General features: G+C 30.5%; 2 protein-coding genes across 8 annotated transcripts in view; one reads left to right on the top strand and one right to left on the bottom strand.

The window, feature by feature from the left end:
- The window catches only part of LOC130675935 (disks large 1 tumor suppressor protein), a 251,336-nt gene that overhangs the window by 56,320 nt on the left and 178,577 nt on the right, over positions 1 to 16,439 (top strand). The gene's annotated exons all lie outside the window — the stretch shown is intronic.
- Positions 4,134 to 5,459, bottom strand: LOC130675941 (uncharacterized). The gene is made up of 2 exons (XM_057481871.1): positions 4,991 to 5,459; positions 4,134 to 4,914 (listed from the first exon to the last, which is right to left on the bottom strand). The coding sequence occupies exons 1-2, from the start codon at positions 5,144 to 5,146 to the stop codon at positions 4,420 to 4,422; spliced, it is 651 nt and encodes a 216-aa protein (XP_057337854.1). The 5' UTR covers positions 5,147 to 5,459; the 3' UTR covers positions 4,134 to 4,419.

Below are 16,439 nucleotides of genomic sequence, written 5' to 3'. Positions count from 1 at the left end.
TTTGACTCTTGCTGCAGTTGCTTTTTATTGCTGTCAACTTTGCTTATTACTTATATAACTTTATGACGTGTTAATTCGCCAATCAAAGAGTCTGACCATAAAATAAAAATAAAAGATTTACAATTAAATTCATAGTTGGTTCTGTTGAAAAGATTCTAAATTAATCGTATTGAATGAAATTTTTTTTTATTTAATTTAAAAATAAACTTTTAGAAAGAATTTTTCTTTATGTCATTCATCTTAAAAAGCGCCCTAATAAAATGAAAGGTTCCATTAAATATAATGTGCTGAGATTTTTCTAATGAATGAAAATTTTTATAAAAAAATAATGACTGACTTTTGTTATTATGTATATATATCTAACGGAGGAATATTCTTTAAAAGAGGGTCATGAAAGTCTGTGAGATTTTAAGAGAGGGTACTTATATTCAGCTGCGACAGATTCTTATTAACGGCCCTTGACCTCGTGGCAGACTTTGAAGCACCTTGATTCAGCATAAAACGTACTAAACAATTTTTTTTTCCCTTATATATTTTTCTGCGTGCAAAGAGCCCATTTAAGTCGGATTATAAAATGAAACATTCATTATTTGTTAAATAATGTGACATAGAAAACGACAGTGAGGCATACCAACGATCGATTATAGACAAACCGATTCATTCGTTGTCGCGTCGTTTCAGTTACTGATAACGTCGGTTCGGATAATTTACGAATATCAAAACCCGTTGTAGATAATAGTATAGTTTGCCGAACTATATACAGCAGCTACTCGTATGACGGATATTGTCAAATTCGTACGCTGTGAATATTTGCTTCCTACAAATATATTGGGTCTGATCGCCGAGTCGCGTTGGTAGTTAGATAACGTTAAATGGGATCTAGATAAGAGATAAAATTTTATTGCCTTCGGCATCGCGGGTACAAAAAATATAGCGATTTATGTGAACATTGACTAGAACCGGGAATTTAATTTACTGTAGGTAATTTCGGTGATTAAAGATACGTTGTTTTCGAAGTAGTTGAAGAACACGAATAGAGTACATAATATGTACATCGGAAAATAAAAATAGATATATTTATTTTTTTTTTTTTAATTATGAGAATACTCGAAATCATGTTGGCTATAAAAAATTCATAGAATTGAATGCATTTTAATAAATTAAGAAGAAATCGTTTGCTTTACAAATTTATTTAAATACGCGTTTAATATAATAATATTTTATAGATACTTAGAATACTTTTAAATCTTAATACTTCTAAATCTACTTCAAAAAATTTACGCAAAAAGTTCTATAGTGATAAAAAAAAATGCGGAAAATCATTAACTTTGTGAGCCAGCCCTGAACATTTCTGTGCTCCGTAACTCAAAAATTAGACAGATTAGAGTTCAAAATGCTGACATCCGTTGAAAACTGCGGGAAATAAACTCGAATAATATTTTTTCAGCTGTTTAACATTGAATTTATTTTCTAATAATATCACAAACATTTTCCATGAATATCTGACATAAAAAAATGTCTTTTAAAATTGGAATAGTTGAATAAAGAAATGAAAATGTCAATCGCATGATTATAATTCCATTCCTTGAAATTGTAGCTGGGTTGCTTGCTCAACGCCATGATGATACAATTTAAATTTAGATTTGTGATCGCGGAATTTGCTTGCGGTTTCACCACGGCACGTACATTTAGATCCGCAGCCTTATTACTACTACTACTACTACTACTATTACTACTACTACTACTGCTATTACTATTAGTCCCAGGATAAATTCACGTGCCTATGAAATTTCATAATGTCACATTTCATTCCTCATCCCGACACTAAATTATTCTACATTATTGCACGTTCATAGTTGTATAACATTGTTCACCTCCCCCATGTATGTGTGTATGTAAGATTAAAATTTAATCTAGTGATGCATCTAAGTATTTTGCCAAACACTTTACAGAACATACTTCTAGACAGTAAATACCATGAGATAATTGTTTCACGCCGCATGTAAGAAGATTGAGACTAGTTTTGAACCACCGTGCATACATACATACATATCCAGTGACACTATCTTTGATGTATATATTTATCCATCTATATATGTGTACAGCTCTCAAGACTAATTAGTTAATGAGACAACTTCCCTTCTCTACTATCTACAAAGAAGTTAATCACTGTGAGGGTAAGAGCGTAGGTACTACTTGGTTGCTGCCTGTCACCTCTAATTAGATTCTCCGTGTCAAAGCTTCTCTCTCTCTCTCTCTCTTCATCTCTATCTCATCCTATACTCGGTTGCAGAATCTGCAAGAACGCGAGCCAAGAGAAATGAAATTCCTTCCCGTATTTCGTTAAATAAATTAACAAAAAATAATATTAATTAATTTAACGAGTGCTGTGTTTGTATTCGCTATAAATAATTATTTATACTTTATTTTATTTTATCTTACTTAATTATTCAACGTTTTTGTCCGAATATTCACAATAGTAACTCGAGAAAACAGTAGAAGGCAATAAATTTAAGGAAGTTAAGAGGATTGAGGTCATAAACAAATTTACGTACACTTGCATACTAATTAAAGTATTTATTATAAAAATCATTGAATTTTACTATAGATAACAAATAAATAATTTATCAGTCTCGGAATATTTTTAATGGAATTTTTTAAGTAAAATTATGGATAAAGAAAATACAATAAATAAATGAAAGCGTATTTTTTAACAGAAGCAGCAGACAGTATTAATTTAGATAAAATATTCAAAGTTAAGTGAGTTGTTTGTTTTAATTTGTAATATAACGTGTAAGCCATTTAAAATCACTAAGACATTAATGAAAGTAGCATTTTCAACTTAATTTTCAGCAGAACTAATTTACCAAGTTAGAAAGTCTTAGTAGTCCATTTATATTAATGAAAACTCTCTTTGCTCAATTCCACCTGCTCTTACACTCGACGCATACATACAACTTTTTCATTTATCACCAACTATCCATGTACATCTATATACATCTACAAATATCTTACAGCAGGGAACATTCTTGTAGTAGTGATTATCAACATCTTTTGTACGACAGCGATCGTCTTCTATAATTATTATTTTTCCGCATTTTCCTTTGCTTTCGCGTTCCTCGTTTGCTTCATCCCTCTACGACGGTTTAATTACTTTTTTGTCTGATAATAACAAAAGTACGACGTAACTACCTGGTTAATGTGAAGAGTATTACCGAACTCTGAACAAAGTCAGCCGACAATACGATTATTAAACTTTTCTGATCTGCTTTAGTCTTTTATTTGATAAAAAAAATAAAAAAAAAAATTAATACTCATAATAATAATAATGAACGCTGACAATTACAGTCAGTACTGTATACTTATTTTCTTTATATATTTTTAAAAATTCATCCTCATCAATTTTATGTTCACTTGATAACTTTTTTATTATCGCAGTTAAAATAATTTATTTTATTTATAAATAAAAGCTGTTTTTAGAAGTTTATCGCAGGTATGCAATGAGAAAATTCCTTAAAGTAATATATATATATAAATAATGTATATATAAACAGGTAAAAATTTCAATTAAGGTTTCTTAATAAACTTTTAAAATGCCGAAGGATTTAAAAAAAAATTACAAAAGTACTTCAACGAAAGTTAACGAAAGAAGTTTCTTACTTCTATTCGCTTCAAAAAGCCGGTAATAAGTTCATAAAAATTGTCGGGAGTTAATTGGTATTTTTAAATTAAAAAGCTTATTTTATATATAAGTGAGATATAATTAATAATTGTTAGTTATATATCATATGTATATGAGAACTTGGAGCTATAGACAGCCACAAAACAAAACTAACGTTTCAGATACTTGGGGAATTCTATCATGTGGTTGCATTCTCGTAAATCCTATGGGATAGTCGTTTATCGTACGCTCAAGTACCTAAATCAATTAAATATCTCTCTGAGTTTGAGTGCCAACTCGGAACAAGTTTAATTTTCATTGGCATAGTTTTCATCTCAATGACTTGCTTCGCACGGCTAAAAAAACTTTTTATTTAACTTAACAAGCACAAAAAAAAACAATTAGAAAAATTTTAATTGAACACTAATTTTAATTTTACTACATCGATTAAAAATAAGTTTAATACATCTACCTGAAGATCGAAACGTTTTTCGAGCAACGAACATGAAAAAAGTTGATGAAATTTGACTGCTGAAGGCGTAATTTCGGAGGTAAGGGTTGGCTTAAGATTTTCGGCTGACATATTAGCATCTACGTGCGAAATATTTTAGAAATCTAGTCATCCAATAGATTTTACTTTCCAAATTTTCTTTCGTAGGGCAAAAAACGTTACGATCTTCAGGTACATTTTAACACTACAAACTTGGCATTCTTTTAAAATAATATTCCAGTGTTAATATTATTTTTACTTATCATCCTCAATTAACTTCCGGTATATCATTATGCTCAATACATTTCTTAACATCCCCAATAATAGAGCAGCCTGCTTTGAATACTTTCTGTAAAATTTTTTTGTCGCACTCCAAAAATTTCATGATAATGCGCTTTTTAACTTTATACTCGAGACTGAAATTGCTGTCAATTTTTTTGGCAAGTGCATTAACATTCGTTGTTAAACTAGAGAGACTTTTATTTAAACAAGCCAAACGATTTTCACTGCGCATACAATCTGCAAAAACTTTGTCAGCTTGATCTTTTAATTGTAACGCTTCATTGTGCAATTTTAATCTCTCCTCACATATTTTATCTAGTTCGACGGTATATTTTTTGTAACACGTTACAAGTGTTTCTTTCATTGTTCGCTGCATATTATCTAGTTCTGGTGTTTTTTTATCGACGCACATTTTCGCAATTTCATCCATATTTGCTAATTCCACGAGGTAATCTCTTGTGTACGCTATTGCTCTTACAATCTAGTTCAAAGTTTCAAATATGTTAAACATATAGATAATTAAGTACTTGGATTAATAATAAATTTGAATAATTTACTTCTGTTTGTGCACGATTATCCAAATTATCCAATTCAGTGATAACTATTTCACGGGTGACGGATATTAATGATGATAATTGTCGAATTACTCGATGTGATTCAGACATGAGCCATTCCAGAGTAACACTTTGTTGAACTGACGTACCCACTCCCATGACTCAAAATTTTTTATTTATTTACCTCTTTTTGTTCTTTTTGTGTACTTATTTTTTTATACTTTTGGCTTCTTTCTTTGTTCTCTTGTTTCAATGTTTTAGCTCCTTGAGAAGAGAACAAGAAACAAAAGTTTCATATTCTCAGTTGAACGTGAAAAAAAACCCAAGCAGTTAGACTTGAATTGTAAGACGACGCCTTGAGAAATTCAAAGTTCCGGCATTAAATATATGAAAAAAAAAAAGTTTATTTAAAAATAAAATAGCAAACAATATATTTGATCTTTTCCTTGAAATAAACATTTCACGTTCTACATTTTTTGTATCCGGTCATCCGCAATAATCATTTTAAATTTACTTCCGCTACAGCCAGCGGTACAACCAACTCATTCCCTTCATTAAAATAAATAATAAAAAAAAAGGTTAGGATATTAAATTTCATTTTTGTTTCCATGCCATCTCGAAAATTTAAATATTAATATAAATGTCCATTCATTTATTATTAGTTAATTTTTTTTTTATATTAATTTCAAACTTGAATTGTTAGTAGAAAAAAAAGAAATAAAATTGACAGTTTTCATTTTTTTTTTAATTACAATTCAGGATTATATTATTGATGTAACTAGGATACGCGCTTATGAATAAGAGATTCGTAATTAGCCGCAGCAGAAGCAAAGCCAAAGTTTGATTAACGATGAGAGCGTGTTGCATTTATGTGCGGTTTTGAACCTCTTGCAAACATAAATATATTCATACATATGTATGATACAAGCATTAAATTGTTTATCGTTAAAAATTAAAATTACCTCACAAATTTCCATTCATTTTTAATTCATTTATTGTTATTCGAACGACTCGCAATTTTTTTGGGTTAAAAAAAAAACCAAGACTACTTAATTAAATAATCTATAATAAAAAAAATTAAAAAAAAAAGAATCGATTGTTCATATATTAATTTAGTGGCTATGTTCATGGCACACGAGTAAACAGTAAATATCAAATTGTCAATAAGGTTATAATTACATTTTTTTAAAAAATTTTGAAAATTAATTAACGACAGTAATTAAATTGTAGTGCATAAAAATAAATAGTAAAATAAAATGGGATGTTGCTGGTCGAGCAGATCAACCCAAGATTCAACTTCGATAATTGACATATCTATAGACCCATTTGTTGATACAAGTAGGCTTGCTAATATACCAGTACCTATTGTTTGTATAATCGGCGGTCCAGGGGTCGACAAAACGCGTCTTGGAAAAAGTTTAGCCGGGGAATTTGGACTCACCTCTATTACATGCTCGGAATTAATCAGACTAGAAGTATCTGCTGACACGGAACGTGGTAAAAAATTCAAAAAAATAATGCTCAAGGGTCGTAATATTCCGGGCGAAGTGATTTTCAAGATGATTCAACAAAAAATGTTGGAATTCGATGAATCCCCGGGTTTTATGATAATTGGTTATCCGAGAACTAAACATGAAGCACGTCTGTTACGTAGTCAAATTAAAAATCCTGATTTGGTACTTTATATTTGGGCGAGTAAGCAAATGCTCGAAGACAAAATGTCTGGACGGATCGTCGCCAATGACAGATTTGATGACACTGAGGAGGCTGTTCATGTTCGTATTAGAAAATTTCTCCGTAATATTGAAGATATTATTAGAATACATAAAAATTTTGTGACTGTTGTGGACGGACAAAAGAGTTTTAACGATATTTTGCAAGCTTGTTTCAATGCTGTCAATATTGTGTTAACCAAACATAATTACTATCAACAAAATCGTCTTACTTAAAATCATTCCTTAACTATTATTGTTATTATTATTAACTTAATTAATTATTATTTTTTTTTAAATATAATAAAATTTACTAAAACATTTATGTATTTAAAAAAAAATTTTAATGGATTATATATATAGGTATAAAAAAAAAAAAAATTCTCTGACTAAAAAAAATTTAATCCGATGGGGTTGATATCAATCGAACGGACAATGATAGTAGAATGTGAAGATAAATAAATGGAAAAGAAGATTCTTCGACATTCCACAGCTCTGGAAGTTCAATTTAGCCCATTGAAATTCATCGAATCTTTGAAGGCGTCGAGTGGATACAGAGGTTGAGATGAATGTTTCTATCTCTATTTATATTTAATTTATTTTTATTTGTTGTGTAAAAAAACTTGCGGATGCAGAATAATTGAACGGTTCTAAAAGTTTTCGGTCACGTAAAGGTCGTCTTGATCTTCAAGTAATGCCCCAGCCTTTAAGATAAAACCCGCTACATTTTTTAGTAGCTATTTTGTCTAAGTCTTTTTACCTTTTTCGATCTCATTTTCTTTTTTTTTTTCTTTATTTCTCGTTTTTTTTTACTCTCAAATTATTTACAAACACTAAGACAATAAAAAAAAAATTTATAGCAGGAGATTCAGGCAGCTTTTATTGTAAATAATACAACACTCGTATCCGAATTATGCTAGTGAAAATAAAAAAAAAACCCGTACACAAAATATAAGATTGAGATAAATTGAATTTTCTTAAAATGTCACGTATCACGTAGTTCCGTACGGGATGTTACAATAGTTTCGTGACGTTAGACATTTCGTGGGAAAAAAGAGGTCGTTTGGATAGTATATATACTTTAAAATGGTAACAATAAGCTTGAAAACTCTTGAAAATGGGATCAGACGGTCAGACTATTTGCTGCTGCTGCTACTACTACTCGACCATCAGATAACTTGTAAAACTTGCCCAATCAGCCGTGGGATTGCATATCCCAGTTTCCCTAGTGGTGTAACCCAGACACAGTCCAACGTCTGAATCGAATATCTTTCTTCACATGGATCAGTTTAATATTATCCTTTTCATAGTGAAACGTTTTCATGCCATTGTTATCTATAAAATTAAACTTTTATATTTAAACTTGACATAACCATAAAAAGTCATGTCTTTCAAACCTCAAAGGCATGTAATATAAATAATTATAAGTCGAAAATATATACATATTGGAAAATCATGAAAATAAATAGCACAATTGTAGGAAAACGAAAATCTACACGCAGAGAATTTTTGGGTAAAAATTATCCATAAAATTTGGTACTGTAAGGATATCTAGCCACCCTGTTTAGAAAAACTCATAGAATCCAATAGATTCTCATGAATTCCCATAGCGATTTTTATAAGAATGAATGAGTTCTATGAGAAGTGCCATAGTTAAGTATAGGGCCTTATACAGTGTACTTGAAGATCGCAACATTTTTCGTGTAACGAAAATGGAAAAAATTTATGTAATTCGACTGCTTTAGGGGTAGCTCCGGAGGTTGGAGGTGGCCTTAGATTTTCAGCTGACATACCAATATCTACATGCGAAACATTTCAGAAATTCAGTCATGCAACCAGTAGATTTTCTACTTTCCAATTTTTTTTCCGTTGCGCGGGAAACGTTTAGATCTTCAGGAACATTACATACATCTATAAGAATCTATCGGATTTTTTAAGCAGGGCAGTATCTAAATTTTTACTATGTTGTTAGTAGAAATTGCACTTCATTTACATGCTATCGAGTGGTATATTTTACAATTTGCATGGGAGAAACTTCGATATTTACCGCATGTCCTCACAGTATCAAATTTTTTAGGTAATTGTTACTAAAAATTTATCTGCGCACACATACAATTTACTAGTATTTATATTTAAAAGCAAAGTTTTTAAATCTAATCTACTTATATATAATAATTTTTTATTTAAAATTTAGTTTTGCATGACCACTAGTTTACGACATCAATATCACAGTAGTAAATTCGAAACTACAGCTCCAAAGGTTCAAATATCCCTTTGTCAGACCTTCATTCGTGATAGGTCTATTGTTCGGGTACTTTAACACAGAACAATAATTAAACCGGATGAATTTCAGGGAATAGAATCATATTCCATGAAATGGAAGATTCCAAATTTTATTCAGTAAATCTCCAGCTGTAAAAATACCACAAAATATTTATCATTCTTTTATCAAAGGAAGAACGTACACAATTTTAAGAAAGTAAACATGTAATTTTAATTTATAAATTGGGTCGAAATTTGATTATAAAAAGTTTTGTTAACGGAAGAGCAGGAAAGACGTCATATAGATTATTTTCTTCAAACGTCTATTTTGCCTCTGTCTACCTTATAGATATTTATTTTTAAAATTATGCAATGAACTTGTCATAAATTTAAAAATCCATAAGATGACGGAGTTCTGAAGGCAGATTTTCTCTTGTTTCCGCATCTATACGTTAAGTATATGTTGAATATTTTACTCATATTTGAATTCAACTGTTCCTCGTATCTGAATGATTGTTGACATAAGCATAAAATTCCACCTCAATTTTTATAATCCCAGCGGATACGTCATCTCATCTTGCGTGTGTATAGTGAGGACAAGATAAAAAATAAGAAAAAGAAAAGTTAGCAGAAGCAGGGGATGTAGAGAAGCCTCGACAATGTTGCTCAGAGGGTGTATGCATTGCATTACAAGAAGCAATATTTTTGAGTTTGCTGCTTCTGTGAAGAAAAGTATTTCTACTATAAACTACACTTTATGACTTGCAATTTCAAGTTTGTAAAAATGTAAATAACACTAGGGATCTCTTGCTCAACATCTTTGTGACTATCCAGCCTTTTTGAAAAAACACCCAGCTAAAAAAGTTCATCTAAACATATATGTTAATAAATTTGTCTATTTAACTTAAACCAATATACATAAATTACATATTTTTATACTAAAGCTTAGATTTCTTCAATAAATATTTAAACATCGCTTTGAAACCAATCACATTTTGTAAAAACAATTGCTTTTTTTCGGGTTTCTCAAAAATGATAAAACTGTCATCAATATATTCAAATAAAATTTGGATTGCTTTCATACTGTAAAAATAATTAAACGTCAATAAGTCAGTATTCATTTAATAGAGTAACTTAATTACACAAGCCATATCCAATGTAATCTTAGGGTTTCTCTAATAGCAAATATAATACATCTGTACTCACACACTATCTCTGTAGATAACCGACCTATTCTCCGCCATGCATGTTTGCAAGTCTATCCAGATTGTCAGGGTTTCCGGTATTTCCATCGATTGTGGATCCTCTCAATACCTCTTGTCTGCATATCCGCTTCCATCCATATCCATATACATTTATCTAGTTTCTCGACCATCACCGTAATACTCTCTAGTACATTTACATGTGTCCTATATATACTACATATTTTACATACTCGAATTATTTTAATTTACCTCAAATACCAAATTCGTTATCCATCCATAATTACTCCATAAATTATTTAAAAATAATATCCCGCAGGACTAAAAAATCTTATTCCGAGTATGTAATTTTTTTAATCCGATTAAATTGATAATTTATTTATTAATGAATTAATAATTAAGTCCTTGGAACGAAGGCAAAAAATCACTATATTGTAGCTGTAGAGACATGTTTTTTTTTTGCGTTGAAACTTTATCGGGCTTCGTAATCATACAGTCATACAAGTACATGAATGCGCAATGACTTAAATTCTTTTCATTACGAATATCTTCTTGTGTATTTTTGTCTACTTTTCTTTGTTGCAGTTAAATTTGCTTACTGTATATCTATTTGGAATCCTTTACTCACTTTTATTTAATTTGAAATACTATTTATAGGTTGTATCCAGACTTAGATATTTATAATTAATTTGATTCGTGGATACTAGGACTTTCATACTCGAGTTATGAATTTATGAAATTCCAAGGAAAAAATTCAAAAATACGTTGTATAAAATATGTATTTTATCTTTTGTGTGTTGCAAGTAGGAAGATAGAAAGGCATGTAGCTTAAACTTCAAGATACATTTTACGGATTTTTACCCTCTTCTGGCAGTTTTCGACATCCAACTCTTTATGCTGTCTGCATACATCATTTTCTACCTTGACTTATACTACCCCTTCCTCGATTCCATTTTCTACCATTACATTACCATCACCATCGGCATCACTTTTACTAATACCACTGTACTACATTTCTAACAGGAATGATATACTTATGTATTATTATTCCGATGGTACTTGAAAACTTGCATCCATCTTTGGTTGAATAAATGGTGCTGCACTCACTTTTATTTATATATCTATATGTACATTTATAAAAGAATAAATATATATACATAAGCATCTTTGGAATAAATGCTTTATTATTGTTTCTTATATTTCGTAACCCACGTCGATATAATTTTTTTTTTAATTCAGATCAACATTGATCTCGATCAGTCTATTTAGAATTACTAGACTTCACGTGGGTCTTTTTTTATCTGTACTTTTTTTTCATAAATATTTGAAATCGTTTTTAAAATTAATATTTTAAATTTTATGTTCAATCTATTGTTCTTTTAGCTTTGACCTACGAAGGTCTCTACAAATTATATAGATAAATAAATAAATAAATAAATAAAATTTAATACACGGTAAGAAATGCATGACGTTCAACACCATGCTGGTATGGTCTCAAGACAGATACTAAAAAAGTATGTGAAACATTCCAAGACAGTATTGTAACGAGTCCCAGAAGTATGGCATTATTTACTATATTGCTCACACGTATGCATAGCAGCCACGGCGAAACATCATGGCCCTGAGACCCGTACTATAATGCCGAGGACACAATGCTACTAGTTTTTCCCGCCATAATTTCTGGCGTGTCAATCAATGTGTACTATCGTATCACCACCAAAACTATATAGATGTCGTTAGACTAGGTTTATCGGCCAGAAGCAATGTGGATACGGTAACGCAGTTTGGGCCTGACGGCCATACTGACATTGCGGCGTTCGCGACAACTATTGCCAATGTTACTATTCCCGTAATAGTCGAATCATCTATGCATACAATTTAATAACCTATAAAAGTCTTCGATACCATACAGTATGGCGTTCACGCCCATACTGGCATAGAGATATTCGCAAAATATTTCTTACCGTGTATCTACGTAATTTAAATAAAATAAAAAATCTAGGTCTCTGTAAATCCAAATTATTTTTCCCGGATAATCATAAAAAAAATTATTAAATTAATGCATCAATTTCCGAGTAAGCTACTTTAATAAATCTTCTCTAAATATTCAAAAAGTTTACTTTTTTTCTGTCAAAATATAAAAAACAAAATTTAAGGGTCTGTGTTATTAAAAGACAACAAAAAAAAATCTTCCCTTTTTTTTTTTATTATTACTTTCTTTTATTTTTCTCCACAGTTACAGATAACTTTTCTTTTTATCCTCATTCACCCTCCGAGTATTAGAGTCTTAACACCAACGACTTGGGGATTGGGCTCTTTGTTGAAGTCCTATATATATATTCGAACTAAATCCGCCTGCGGCCAGCAAAAGAGGAGACTAAGTTTGTAAGAGGGATGGTGTAGTATATTATGTGAGGAGTGTTTTGTAGGGAGGTTAGAAATTGTGTGGTACACGAGTCTGCAGATGGCTCAAGGAAATTACATGATTCCGATACGATTGTCCGCAAGTTAATCAAATAAATGGAACCATGCCCTGATTGTAATAGTTTACCAGATGCTTTTACATTTACATATACATATATACATATATACATACATACATGTGTATCTACATAAACAGACCCATATAAATCAAAATTTAAATTCAATATTGAACCATAAATAAAAATCCTATCAGCACTCTAGGGCACTAAAGTTATTAAGCCCCGTCAGGATTAAAGTTATATTTTGATAATGATGATTGAAAAGTTATAATTGATATTCAAAACAGAGTTTCGTGAGTTATAACTAATGGTAAACAGCAATTAACAATAATCAATGAATTATTCACGATACAACGGAAGAAGAAATTAGCAATATCACAAGTAAGTGTGGGTTATGTGATAGTGTAAGACTTGTAGCCCAAGGCACTTTACTGCGTCTAGACAGCTCGGTCTCTACATCTTTACGGACCACTTCACTTCTAAATAACTGCTGCTTCATCGTTGCTTATACTATATACATATGTACTCAACTAAAACTACCTGCACTGCTATACCATAATACTTGGACTTGGTTTATCCTCAAATGAAATGCCAACCAGGAGTTTAATACCGCCATTACAATTTCTGTTATATAAAAGAGACTTAACGCAATATCAAATTCAATTCAGTTTCCTTATACTCACAGCTAAGAACTCAAATGGACAATCAATAAAATTTCATTAACATAAAAAATTTAATATAGTAATTTATTTTTATAGATATTGTGCATTGCGCCACTGCCTTTTATTTATTATTTTTTTTTTTAAGTAATAAATATTATAAAAAAATATCAATAAGACGGAGAATAATGAAAATATTTGATAACAAAGAACAAAGTGGCTGGAGTGAAAAAAAAAAATTCGCATTTTCGTACTTCTAATAAAAATCTAAACCAAGACTCTGGCATTTTTTACGTGATCCGAGTACGCTAGATAGTCGCGGTATTACATCGCTATATCTTTTCAACCGAGAAAAGATTCTCTTTCGTTTTATATATAGATATACTTATGTATATATATATAAAAAACCGTTGCGCTACATAATCTCATACCCTTTCCGCTGAAGTATACCTTTTTTTGACAAAGGAAATCTATATGCTTAACAGGGAAAATAAAATTCTTGAAATATTTTTCGCCTGTTATTTTTCCCCCAACATTTTAATTTTCATTTCGAATAAATGCTGATAATTTTTTTAAATTATTACTTTTTTTTTTATATGTCAATATTGAATTTATTTTTTTTCTGTTGCAGGTAAGCAGCTTATTTAATTAAATCCCGAATAGTGAGTAAAATAATATGATTATAAATTTTATTTATTTATTTATAAAAAAAATGATAATGACACATATGTTCAAAACGTATAAAGCGATGCAGAACGTGACACAGAACGTGCTATTCATATAACTAAAGTTATATCTCGCGATATATGATTTTTATGTATATATTTATATACATTTATATCGACTATATATGAATGTATAGAGCAAGCACAAATTTTAAATCGTATGCTTCATCTTTTGCATATATATTTATAGTTATATTTATATATGATATTGGGAAGACGTTGAATGTGCTGGCAATTTCTTTAGCAACTCTGTCACGATTCAACGAGCATTGAAATGCTATAGAATAGTACGGAGATCTTGTATATTATTAAATTTATTTTTGTGCGAAACGTTAGAATAAATGGAAAAGAAGAAAAAACTTTTTTTTTTTAATTTATTTATTTATTGAATTGGGAAGTAAAAATATTTTACAAGAGATAAGACAGGTGACATGAGTGTTAGTATTTAGGGAGAAGTTGATGCTCGAGTGAAAGGAAAATTAAAATAAAGTTTAAATTTAAGGGTCGAAATGCAAGACAAATTAGTTGTGGAGAAATTTGTAGAGCTGGCGGGTCAAAATAACAGGACTTGATCCCGAATTAGAGAAGGTAGGTCGCGGTAACGGCTGTGGTAGAGGAAAGTACTGAAACAGGGTCGAGGGTAGCCTCGGGGTTTCGTATAAAGTCGCTTGACTCTCGTGGCAAGGGTTTCCAACAGTTAGAGCAAAGGGACATTTTTTCAAGGGGGTTGAACATAAAAAAATAAATAAAAGTAAATCTACGTATTTACTCTGCTGTTTTTATTAACTTCAAAATAAATTTTATTTTTTACAACCAAATGAAAAAGGAAAAAATTTTTTTCCTTCGTGGTTATACTAAATATGAGAGGGAGGAATTAATATTTCAAACTAAAAATTTGCACCATTAATTTTTCGAAGTATAAATTAAATTTTTTCGTGGATAATTAATTTAAAGTATAATTCAGATGAATAATTTTATTTTAGAGTACAGTAATAAAAAAATTGATATTTTAGAGAATCATTAAAAATTAAAATGAAAGATGAAATAATAATCCGCATATTTTATATCAAGTTATGAAGGAAGAACCGATGTGACGGTAATGGCAGTGAGGTTGTGTAGGTGATGGTGGTGATAGTGGTAGGTTTGCCAACAAGAACTGTGTTATGAACAATGACAGGTGCGGAGGGTGGAAAAGTAGCATAGTTGAAAGCAGGAGAGAAAGTGCTGCACAAGTGGTAAGGCTAGTCTCCGTTCACTAAGTGCTGCAATTTATTTTATTACTTTGCGTCTCCATTCGACCTACAGTTTCTTTTGGAGCCAACAAGATAGCTACAAATATATATATATAAAGAGAGAATGAAAGGAATAGAGAAAAAATAGACTAGAGCGACAGTAAGACAGCAAGATAACAAGATAGGAAAAGATAGGGTGCGTGGAGTGCGCCTTGAGAAAAAAAAAGTAAAATAAAAATGTGAATATAACTAGGTCTCTCGTAGCCTAGAGGAAAATAAACGTGAGAGAGCTAAAACTTTATTTAATGAGTTGTGTTATGCCAAGAAGAGGTTCACTTCAGCACACGCCAAAAAAAAAATAACTTTTACCACCACCACCAGCATCTGGCTCTACCACCATCGCCACCACAATAATTCACGCCAAAGCATTTCTCTCTCGTATTCCACCGGAAATTCTCAGTGATGTTTTATCGTGGAAACTCGATTAAACGAAGCGCTCTGGCGTTATACCCAGGTTATCCCCCTGACATTTCATGCAACGGCACTAAACTTGTAATTGAAAGTCTCCTCCTCAGCTTAAGTAAGACTGAGAAGTCATAAGATGAAGTAGGAAGGATAAAAGTTGAATTTTAACTTTATATATTTCTTTCTTAAACTATTTTAAAGTATAATTTTGTCATTTCTGCACCTGTCAACAATATTTCCTATTAACGTAATTCTGATTTACGAGTATATTTAGGTAATTTTTTACTTTTTATTGAACCATCTTTTATTTTCCTGCGAATAAAAAAAATAAACGTGATGAAGAAAAATAATAATCGCCTACAAACAAAGTGTCCATCTAGGCGGAAGAAAATTCTTTTACAGCATTTTTATGTCTCTGACGTTCTACTTTATAGCGAATGTGAAAAATTTTTATCGATAAAATTTAACAATAATTCTTAGCGGAAATTCTATATATATATAACAATAATATCCTCCAAGAAATTACGTTCATTTCCGTCCAATACAAAGTAACATAAATCAATCTAATTGTCATCAGCTTTGATTTCTATTTTTATCATATTCCTTTTATACTTCAAACATTATTTTCTTTATCTGCAATTACGTTTCAATACAATAATATCTTATAGAAAAATAATAAAATGAAGACAATTTATCTCAACGATTCTCTTTT

Source organism: Microplitis mediator, chromosome 10 (assembly GCF_029852145.1).
Source record: "Microplitis mediator isolate UGA2020A chromosome 10, iyMicMedi2.1, whole genome shotgun sequence".
NCBI lineage: Eukaryota > Metazoa > Arthropoda > Insecta > Hymenoptera > Braconidae > Microplitis > Microplitis mediator.
The sequence above is the reverse complement of the archived record's forward strand: the minus strand, read 5'-3'. Positions and strand labels throughout refer to the sequence as shown.

Coding starts and splice junctions, on each gene's coding strand:
- LOC130675941 (XM_057481871.1), bottom strand. CDS start 5,146: ATGGGAGTGGGTACGTCAGTTCAACAAAGTGTTACTCTGGAATGGCTC. Junction 4,915..4,990: donor ATAATCGTGCACAAACAGAA/GTAAATTATTCA, acceptor ACTTTGAACTAG/ATTGTAAGAGCAATAGCGTA.